Source organism: Globicephala melas, chromosome 5, assembly GCF_963455315.2.
Source record: "Globicephala melas chromosome 5, mGloMel1.2, whole genome shotgun sequence".
Lineage (NCBI taxonomy): Eukaryota > Metazoa > Chordata > Mammalia > Artiodactyla > Delphinidae > Globicephala > Globicephala melas.
This window is the reverse complement of record NC_083318.1, coordinates 14,859,354-14,870,924: the sequence shown is the minus strand read 5'-3', so window position 1 is coordinate 14,870,924 and position 11,571 is coordinate 14,859,354. Positions and strand designations below refer to the sequence as shown.

The 11,571-nt window shown below is 40.0% G+C and overlaps 1 protein-coding gene across 1 annotated transcript; it reads right to left on the bottom strand.

Moving 5' to 3' along the window:
* Positions 1-10,407: 10,407 nt before the first annotated feature.
* Positions 10,408-11,332, bottom strand: LOC115857325 (phosducin-like protein 3). The gene is made up of 2 exons (XM_030864319.2): positions 11,014-11,332; positions 10,408-10,802 (listed from the first exon to the last, which is right to left on the bottom strand). Exons 1-2 carry the CDS (start codon positions 11,330-11,332, stop codon positions 10,408-10,410), a joined length of 714 nt encoding a protein of 237 aa, XP_030720179.2.
* Positions 11,333-11,571: the final 239 nt, after the last annotated feature.

Genomic DNA, 11,571 nt, shown 5'->3' with positions numbered 1-11,571 from the left:
AGAGAAATAAGTTCAGGGATTGTTTCCTTTATATATTTTCCTAGCAGTTTTATATATTCCTTCTTTTAACTTTATAAAACCTATATAATTTCAGCTTCATTCAGCCATTCCATAATTTAACAAATAGCTAATTGAAAGAAATGGTAATTAAAAGGAATTCTAATCAAATAATCTGACTTTCTGACCTTCATTTATGTTTTCATTAGCACCACATACATACTAATTTTGAAAAGTTTCCAACAGCCTTCTGTTCAAATTTTAACTATAATATCCTACTATATTTTACTTACTTGGTATCCAATTTGAATCTATCCCTGAGTTCTGCATGGTGAATATCAAGATCCCAGATAAAAGGCTTGTCAGAAACCTTCTCAGAATCTCTGGTCCCTGAGTTTGGATCGTGAGGGACACTGTACACAAGAAAAGATGAGAGTATGGGGAAACCCAATGGCAGTAGATGAGGTAGAATAGAATAGTGGTTAATAGCACAGGTTCCACATAAAAAAGAATGAAATAATGCCATTTGCAGCAACATGAATGGACCTAGAGATTGTCATACTGAGGGAAGTAAGTCAGACAGAGAAAGAAAAATATCATATGATAGTGTATATATGTGAAATCTAAAAAAAAATGGTACAAATGAACTTATTTACAAACCAGAAATAGAGTCACAGATGTAAAAAACAAATTTATGGTTACCGGTGGGGAGAGGAGGGAGGGATAAATTGGGAGACTGGGATTGACATATGCACACTACTAAATATAAAATAGATAACTAATAAGGACCTACTGTATAGCACAGGGAATTCTACTCAATATTCTGTAATGGTCTACATGGGAAAAGAATCTAAAAAAGAGTGAATATATGTATATGCATAACTGATTCAGTTTGCTGTACACCTGAAACTAACACAACACTGTAAATCAGCTATACTCCAATAAAAATTTTTACAAAAAAGAGCTCAGGCTCCAGAGCTAACTTGCTGAGGCCCAAATTCTGTAACTGTAGGCAAGTTACTTAACAGTCAGTTTCCTTTTCTATAAAATGGTGATGATAACAATACTATTTACTTCATAGGGTTATTGTGAGGATTAAATAATAGTATACATACTTAAAATGCTTAGACTCCTACTGGACACAAGGCGAGCTTTAAGTATTTGCTCTTATAAACGTTATTATTATCAATAATATATCCCAGCTAAAGAAAAATCTGAGTAGGTATCAAACCTCTGAGTTAAAAATTATCTTAACCGAAATACATTGATTGACCATCCTGTGATCAATGGCATCACTGAATAATCAACTAATCAAAAGCAGGTCATGCTTTATCTTTAAGGGAACATGCTGTGAGTTAAAGTTTACCCTTCTTAGTTCATGATTCTTAAATTGCAGCTAATCCATCTAAGAAAGACATATTCTATATCTGCTATTATGTCAAGAGCTATGGATAAAGAGCAATGCAGTATAATACACGGTCACATTCCTCAATACATTTTGGTGAGAGAAAATCCACCTCATAGGAAGGAACTGGTAATTAAGTGATAGACACTAACTCAAAATGCAATGGGAATTCTGGAGAAAGAATAATCAATCCAGAAGGAAAGGCTCTAAGAATAAAAGAACAGTCCTTGAGCTAAGCTTTGAAAGGTAGAAAAAGTTGAAGTAAGAAAGGAAGAGGAGGGCTTCCCTGGTGGCGCAGTGGTTGAGAGTCCGCCTGCCGACGCAGGGGACATGGGTTCGTGCCCCGGTCCGGGAAGATCCCACGTGCCGCGGAGCGGCTGGGCCCGTGAGCCATGACCGCTGAGCCTGCGCGTCCGGAGCCTGCGCTCCGCAACGAGAGAGGTCACGACAGTGAGAGGTCCGCGTACCGCAAAAAAAAAAAAAAAAAAAAAAAAAAAAAGTAAGAGGAGCAAGCCTCCCAGGCAGAGAAGAAAACCTGAGCAATGAGCAGCATGCATAGATAAGTTCTCATTGACTAGGAATGAGTGACAAAGTCAAACGTGACATTGAGGGGACTGGTGGTGTGAGTGTACATCCAGCTCCTATGACTGAAGTTAGTTTTCTGTTCCTCCTTGTTTCCCTTCAAAATGGAAATGTGTTTTCACTTTATATGAAAGGAAAAGAGATGCTTTGATAGATGACACTCCTAAAGAGATGTCAAGGCTTCATGAAACAACCTTGAATACCATCCAGTTCTCTTGATACCTTGTACACTGGTTTCCTTTCTTCCTTCATGTTAAATTACTATGGAGATTTGCATGAAAAGGGGATCTTTGTTTCTCAGAGTTCATCTGCTCCAGTAGCCATTTACTCCTCACTTCATTGTCACTCGTCTTCTCAGCAAAGAGAGGGTGACAACTCTAAGTAGAGAATAGCGGCAAGGGCAGACGTACTCCCAAGGACCAAAGACTCTGTTGTCATGTAAATCAGCTCAGAAATAAAAGGGAAGAGAAGTACAGAGAATAGGTTTTAGAAGCAACTAAATAAAATGGTTTCCATGGGGGCAATAGTGGTTCTTTAATATGTATCAGTGTCTCTGAGTTCTTTTTGCAACAGTAATTCATCATCATAAAGCCTATTTCCACGTAGCTTCTTGGGTATTGCATCCAGTGAGGGTACGCCTGTAAAAAAAGCCATTGCTAATGGCTCTCTTGGTTTCAAAATGCTAGATTCATGCTAATGGAGAAGATGAGCAAAACAAAAGAGAATAGAGGCAAACAGAAAAATCACATTATTCACAAGGAAAACTTAAGTTGAGCTGTGGATCATAATAAGGACCTTCAATATTTAAAATGGAAATTTATTATCACACTAGCCCTATATGCCATGCACCAGCTCAGAAGCCCTATACGTTTTGTGGGAAACATATACATATGGACAAAAGGGTAAAGAATGAAATTTGATGCATTTCAACAAAATTCTATCTGCACAACATGAATTTCATTATACTGAAGTGTGCAGCAAGGAAATATGTACAACAGACTGTAAGAAAATGTTTACTTATCTGTTTTAAAAGTGTTTAATGTGTTATGGTTAAGAGAAAAGAGTCTTTAAAAGTTGCTGTCAGCAGCTACTCATCTGACTGACAGATTCCTTACCAAAGCTAAAGGAGTGAGTAACCCTGGAAGCAGTTCATGCATGCATGCAGCATAAGTGTTAAGTGAGCCTTGGGTAAATTTCACCCAATGAACTCCTTCTAATGGTAAACAACTTCACCACTGTATAGTTAAAAAAACCACTAAAGGAATCTAAAAGCTATTGAGGGGACAGAGGAAACTGAAAGGACAAGAGTAGACGCCCGCAAGGTATATAAGTCCCCCTTTGCTTCAGAAACCAGCTCGACTTCTCTCTGAGTCAAAGAATCTAGGCAAGATGGAAAACAAAGGCCATTATCTGACCTTCAGAGTCAGTGAAAGAGCAATGAGAAGAAATCAAAAACGAAGAAAAGTTTCTGTTTGCTGTTGTTTTGGTTCCTCCCATCTGCAGTCACTGCTCACTGCCTTGTGTAGCCTCGCACAGTGACTGGTGGTACTCACCAGGTAGATGAAGCTTGAAACAGGTGGGCACCAACCAGGCGCCTCCCAGAGTCATCTTGAAGTCAAAGGACTGCAAAATCAGTAGAAATCCGTTAAAGGATTCTTTCTTGGCTACTGTAAATTTATGCTGAGAGAGCCCCATAATTAGGTAAGAAAAAGTAGAGCAATGCCAGATTCATCTGAAACCTAGAATAGTTTGCTTCTACATCATCTGGCTTTGCTTCCATCACTAGTTTAGACCTCATAATCAAAAGACAATCAAACATTTTTGTGCCTCAAATCCAAAAGAACTGAAACTGAATTCATCTTCTTCCATCAAATTTGTTTCTCTCCCATGTTCTCTCCCTCGAGAACCATCACCTTCATCTGCCCAATCACCTGACCAGAAATCCTGAGAGTCATCCCTGAGGGTTCCTTCACACACAGTTACCAATTCTTCCTCCTCCTACTGCTTTAGAATCTCTTTTATAACTATCACCCCCCCCACACACACACACACACTGCTTCTGCCCTAGTTAAGGCCTTTACAGCTCATCTATACCACTGAAGTAACCAAATAACTTTTCTTTTAACCCCCAGATTTACTCCTATCCAATAAATCCTCCACACTGCTCCCAAGGGACTCATTTGCAAACGCCCATAGTCGCTTCTCCCTAGCTATAGTATAAAATGCAAAATCATCCTGATTTGGTCCTTATATGACAGTCCATCGTCATAACCTAGCCCACACGTGGGTCCTCGGCACCAGCCACGCTAAACTACAACTTGTTCCCTAAGCGTGGCCTGTTCTCTCTTGCCTCCCTGCGCTTCAAAACTGGTCCCCTGTCCTCCCCTTGGCCCACCCTATGTGCCCTTCAAGTCTCAGGTGAAGCGTGTTCTCCTCTATGATGTACTCCCTGATGTAGTGTCAAGACTCTCCCTTTCATCATCTCATAATACCTTTGTGTTCAGCACTTCACACTGCTAAAAAAGAAACCCACTCAGGCTACAAACAAATGGATATTTGTTGTAAAATCAAGAGTATAAACGAGGAAGAGAGGCCCCATGGGAATGCCTGAATACCCACCCAGCCAGGCCTCAGGAAGAGGGAGCACAGTTCAAAAAGAGAACAGCACTGAGGACCCAGGCGGCTCGTATGACTTACATCAGAAGTAAGAATATGTTAAGCCCTTTGTCCATGCCCTGTCATTATTATACCACAGAGTCTTCCAACTTCTGTTCCCATTAACAACTGTGTAACTTTTTCTACATGTTGAGTTCAAACTATTTGGAAGAGAAGATCGGATCAATGCGGTTAGGCATCATGATCTCTACTGAAGTGTTCTTTCCTATCACCCTCCCCCCACAGAGCACTGTCCAGCTTACAGGTACGCTGTGGGGGCCAGATTGAGTCAGCTGTGGCCAGAGTGGCGAGTCCACTGGGCAGCAGCATGGTAATCCATGGTGAAGGAATCTCATAAAGGGACTGTGGGGTGGTGGCATTCTGCGATGTGGCATGTCCAATATTCCTTGTATATAACTTACAAGGAACTTAACACATTGTGCTATACTCGCTTGCCTGATTGCATGACTATCTTCCAAAAAGACTGCGCTCTTTGTGAAAACCTTTATACTTTAAGCTCCAGGTTCACTGTAAGAATATAGTAGGTACACAATAAATATTTGCTAATAAATGAATGAATGAAGGGTACACTCACAAAAGTTTATTCAGTTAGTAATACTGTTCTAAGTATCTTGTTTTTATATCCCATTTAGCTGAAGCACGTTATCCAGATATGCACTGTACATCTCCTAGAAAACTGTTGAGCGGAAACTCCCTCAAATCATAGACACAAAAACTTCACACCAAGACAGCCGTTCTGGTGTGCCTAGAAGACCATGAAATTATAGAATATCAAGACTGGAGGGCTTCCCTGGTGGCACAGTGGTTAAGAATCTGCCTGCCAATGCAGGAGACACAAGTTCGAGCCCTGGTCCGGAAAGATCCCACATGCTGTGGAACAACTAAGCCTGTGTGCCACAACTACTCAGTCTGTGCTCTAGAGCCCGCGAGCCACAACTACTGAGCCTGCGTGCCTAGAGCCCGTGCTCTGCAATAAGAGAAGCCACTGCAATGAGAAGCCCACGCACCGCAACAAAGAGTAGCCCCAGCTCACCGCGGCTAGAGAAAGCCCGCGTGCAGCAACAAAAAAGACCCAACGCAGCCAAAAACAAACAAAAAAGACTGGAAGGGATCTGCAGATCATGGTCTTGATCCTCTCTCTATCAGGACACACGCAACAGGTACTGTTTATATGAGTAATACACTTTTCCAAAGGTAAAGGGGACCATAAGCTCTGTTCAGTTGTATGTAAAATACAGGTCCACTTCCTTCTTTCCCATAGATCCACTTCTCAGTTGAGACACTCGATAACATGTTGAGATTAGGAAATCTAAGCCTTTAGAAGAGAAATTGGTTGCTCAAGGTCACACAGCTGCCTAATGGCAAAGCCAGATTTCTCCTCATCAGTCCAATGTTCTTTTCTAGTTCTCTGTTTAGCATTCCTCAGTCCCAAAGGCCCAAACTAAGTTTTAACCTAATACTTTAACCTAAATGTCTGCCTTAATCATTTGCCGCCAGAGGCAAGAGCAAACCTAAATCCACATAAATAGAGAATTCAGCAAACTGTTTTTAAGAGAAAACAACCATTTGCATATAATGGAGAGGCAAGGGCAAGAGCAGGGACACAGGAAAAACTACAACTCTAAGAAATTCTTCTGTATTTCAGTGAATGGTCATTCAGTAAACTAACTTTTGACGTATTGACCTACAACCAGTACCTAAATACATGGCTGTATAAACATAGTTGCGGGCTAACTCAGAAGTCTCATGTAAGCCATTATCTGTTCATATAAAATTGTGCATGATATAAAGTACAATAATTGTTCTTTCCTAACCTAGTTAATGTTTGGTTGTTTTGTAATTTTAAAAATACCAGATACCCAATTAATTTAAGCCCATTGTTTTCCAGGCTTTTAAGTTACAAATTAGCAAATTTCTTCTATACATACACTTAGCATATCTCTGGTAATTGAGAACAGAACTTGGAGCCTTACTAATAGCAAGCATATGAAGGAGAATATGAAATGTTGATTACATTCATGGATTAAAACAAAAATCTGTGGTGTGTGAAGTGTTTGGTATTTAAACCAAGAGCTTATGAAGATCAACATCAAAAGAAAATTTAAATTAATTACTATGGATTATATGTTTACAGAATCCAGAGTAAGAGAACAAGAAAATGCAACTGAGGACTAAAAATGACCAAAATATTGGCCTACACTCCATTTAAAATACATACTTCATTTTGCACTAATCTTACAGTTACTACCTTCTTAAATCACCAAGCTAAAAGCCAAGTTTATACTACTTTTCACTGTGTGAGTACACATATGTATTAGGTATAAATATACATGAATGCAAAGGAAATAATCAAATCAAGAAAAAGAAAAGAAAGAAAATGAACCCAGACTCTCTTCCATTCACTCTTACTTACACCGTTTTAGGAAATCCAGTTCCATCCAAATCTCCCTCGTTTTTCCAGGAAAGTACCTGCAATAGAGAGCACAGAATTCGGTGGCAACCAGCCTGGGCCTTTCTGCTATTTCTGCTTCACTCTTTCACATCCGGTTATCACTCTCAAAACTCTTTGCCTTTTTGGTTGTTGTTGCCGTTATTGCTCTTTCTCTTCTAGAAAGGTCATTTCTAAGAGCAAGCTCCTATTTTTCTGCTCTCTAGGCCACTGACTTAGTTATCTCTTTAGAGAATCTAGAGGAATTCCTTCACACCAGGAAACACTTATGCTACTAGGCCTCACCCACACTCCTCCCCAGGCTGAAGATGGGATTTTTTTGAATTTATTGGGACTGTCACACAATTTCTGGACACTGACTCTGACTTCTCAGAGGTAGCCACTTACCCTCTACCCCCAAAAGAGGAAATTATCCAAAAATCATGCCTACTTGTACTAAGGTTTCCAGATAAAATACATGTTTCCGTTAAACTTGAATTTTAGATAAACAATGACTACTTTCTTAATAGGTATATTCCATGCAATATTTGGAACTTACCTGTAAATCAAATTTAACTGGGAAACCTGTATTTTTATTTGGTAAATCTAGCAATCATAACTTGTAGCCCTCCTTCCTTTTGAAAGATTCTATTTCATTTTCTCCTCTAGGTTTTTCTCACTTTTGAGTAGCAGTTCAGTCCTATGCTCCTTATTGTTTTATATTTCTTTGAGGGATTTCCTATGCCAGATACAAGTGTACACACATGAGTACATATGAGCATATATGTGTAGTCAGAAAAGTTTGATGTCGATAACTACAATAACATAGGGCTAAAGTATAAGTCTACTGCCAAGCCTCCCTCAAGGGCTTTCTGATAATTTTCCATGTCATCCAACAGAAATTCAAAACAGTCCTTCATTCTCTAATTTATGCCAACACGGCTCTTAAAAAGATGGTGTTAGGGAGAGGGCCTTCTTTGGTAAGGCTTTACTGCGTCATCTGAATTGGTAGCCAGATCCATACATAAGTTGTCAACTGGTAAACAGAAATTGCTCAGATTTTGACTTGACATAGAAGAGTCCCAAACCAAATACTCTGTTGTAACATTTGACCTGTCTAAAACTGTACACATTTTGTCAACACCCTAAGCGTAGGAAAGAAGAGAAGCCAATAATTTCTGTCTCTCTCAATCATCTTTATTTTTCCCTTATGCTTTCTCTATTTGCATTGAAGATAAAAGAACAGAGAAGAGCCAGAAAGAAAACGCTATGTCGTGCACATACACACAAACACATTTCAACTTTTAAGAAAAAAAAAAAAAATATATATATATATATAGGAAAGTATACATTGAAGTGGTAGTTCATCCAAAATAATAAGTAAATCATGGATTCTCTTGGCGAATGTATGGATGAAAATGATTTCCTAAAAAACAAATTCTATTTCTTAGTTATCCTGATGACATATCCTGAAAGCCAGAAGCCAACATGCCTGCTTTTTCTTTCTTCTAAAGACCCAAGATGCCCCAAGATGATGGCTCCTGTGGTGGGAGTTGCTTCCATTGCTAGGTTTCCTGTGGCCAGAATTGGAGGGAAGTTATTCAGGAAAGGAAGGAAAGGTGACTTACTTCCCTATTTGCTCCTAAAAAACACTAAAATACCTAAGCACCTAATGGGTAAAGAGGACACACTTGCAAAATGTCCCAGAGAGTGATGTCCTTTAACACTCTAGGATGTTGCATTTCTTAGATTTAATCTAATTCTTATGGGAGTGGTGACTTAAGAGAATACTATCCATATATACAGAGAATATAAATATCAGACATGCTACTTTGACTTGGCATAGAAGAGTCCCAAACTAAATACTCTGTTATAACATTTGACCTGTCTAAAACTGTACACATTTTGTCAACACTCTAAGTGTAGGAAAGAAGAGAAGCCAAAATCAGGCATGTCAAACTCAAGCACGTGAGAAATAATCAACAGTATTATAAAGCAACTTAATTTACATTCATGTTGTCATCCCCATAAGCCAGTGGGAAACTTATGGTCTATGACAAAATTTAGAGATGCTCTAGGCAGCACCAAGGGGTCGGGAAGCTGTGGTTAACTACAGTATCTATTAAACAAGTTAGTTGGTCTGGTGTACACAGATTATCACCAAGATGTCTGGTGAACCTCTCAGCGTGGCCTTTCCAAGTCCATCAACCCTCTGATGATTTCTACCATCCTTAGAAAGCTTTGCAAAGTTTCCTTTTGTCTCGCCAACCTAGATGCCCCAGGAAGCCTCTGCTCTGTCAGATCTAGCCATATGCTGACAAAAACCCGAGCAGGTCCACTGTGTTCTTGGGGCCACATACCCCACTCTCTCCTTCTCTAAGGAAATGCTAAAGATACATCAGAGAGAATTCATTTCCAGCTCATGATTCTTTAAGATAATTATTTTATAACCAGTAATTGCCATCCATTTAAGCCCTTAAGATGTACAGAATATTTATATTGTTTGTCCTGCCACAGGCCTCCCTGAGGTTAGAGATTACACAACCACTACCTACAGGAAGGAGGAAGTAATGGGAATGAGGGGGAAATACAGAGGGAAAAATCTCACAGACTAATATCTCAAAATATCATAGAACCAGATATCTAAGTTCAAGCTCAACTAAGAGTTCCTCATTTTAAAAGTCAGAAAACAAGCCATTAGTGGTGTAAAGTCAAAGCTTTTGTTTCTATGTCTTTTTAAGATGTTTGACCTCAAAACACTTCATTGTAGAGAACATTGTTGAAGAGTCGGAGGTTGACTAAAGGATGAATTTCAGGAACACACAAGGATAGGATGTCTATAGTGTTTTCATAAGGTGATGATATTAAAACATAAAAGAAAAATATATCAAAATATAGTGTGACATAATAAATCAAAATTAAATGCAGAACTGCCTGTCTTTATAGGTACTGATGAGTAGATTTGCATTTTCTTTTCTGTTAAGGATGGAAACAATGGTGGATATGAAAGAAGCATCTCATTCTTTACATTCTGGCAGATTTACAAACCAATAAGCATCACATCAATGATCTTTTTTTTTTTTTTTTACCTAATATCTGGCTTTTATTTTTTTCTTAAAGAAATACTATTAGTTTAAAAAAGAGAGTTCCAAGAAATTTAAAAGGATTCCCAGAAATGATTATTTCTGAGATCTATCAGATTTGAAACATAATTATAAAAAGCTAAAACCAAAGTATACATTCCTACTTTTTCCTTTTAAAAAAAATTCAGACGATGTGTCACATCAAGAAAGTTCAGCAGGTTACCGGGGCCACCGCCTTAGTCATCCTCGGAATCACTGTCCCTCCTGGTGGGGATGGAGTATTGCACGGAGGAAAGCAGCACATCTTCTATGAGTTTCTTAGGGTTTTCCTCCAGGCTTGTCTTGATTGCTCCAGACTCAGACAATTTCCACTCCAACTCGTCCATTGTCAGGTTCGTGCCACCAAACACCAGAGGTCCAATAAATTCAGCCTTGATATCACCTTCAAGGCACACACACGTCGTGGGCAGATTCCTATCAGGATAACTGGGTATGCAGGTTGTTGAAATGGCTTTGATAAATTTGACATCAGGAAACCTCCTGGCAAGTCCACTGAAGTGCTGATTTATCAGAGAACAGAGGGGAATCCCTTGTTTGTAAAGGTGCAGGATGACCCACAAGCCCTCACCAGCTTTGTTAACTTTTTTTGTGTGCGGTATGCGGGCCTTTCACTGTTGTGGCCTCTCCCATTGCGGAGCACAGGCTCCAGACGCGCAGGCTCAGCGGCCATGGCTCACGCGCCCAGCTGCTCCGCGGCATGTGGGATCTTCCCGGACAGGGGCACGAACCCGTGTTCCCTGCATCAGCGGGCAGACTCTCAACCACTGTGCCACCAGGGAAGCCCCCGTTGACTTCTTGAACATAATCGTTTCCTGAGATTTCCAAAACTTCTCCAAATTTATTCTTCAGTTGGGTTGCTTTCCACTCGGCCAGTCTCTGCTGCCTGTACTTTTCAATCGCACGTTCATCTTCCTCACTAAATTCCTCTTCGTTATCCTCCAGTTCTTCCAAAGTCATGTCTTCATACGTTTTCACAATGGACTGCTGAAGGACCCACTCTTCTGCCTCCTTCTCCAGATCTTTCAAACTTCCCTCGGAGGGCAAGATGCCTCTTTTGCGTAAGATGTCTTTCCACTCGGTGTCTGCGTTGGAGTCCTGCATTTTCTCACGAGTCCCTCGATCCCAGCCGGCAGCCGCCACTCTGCCCCTCAGCTTTCCTCCGCGCATGCGCGCAGCCGCCGACCCGCTTCTTCCCAATTATCTTTTTATTGTACACACCCTGGTGAATTTTTATTCCAAGAGACATAGCTCTTTTGAATTTAATATAAGAGTCAGCCAAGCAAATCAAGTTGGGCAGGATAAGCCGTAGATTTTTGAAGTGTGAGGTGTTTTCCACTTAC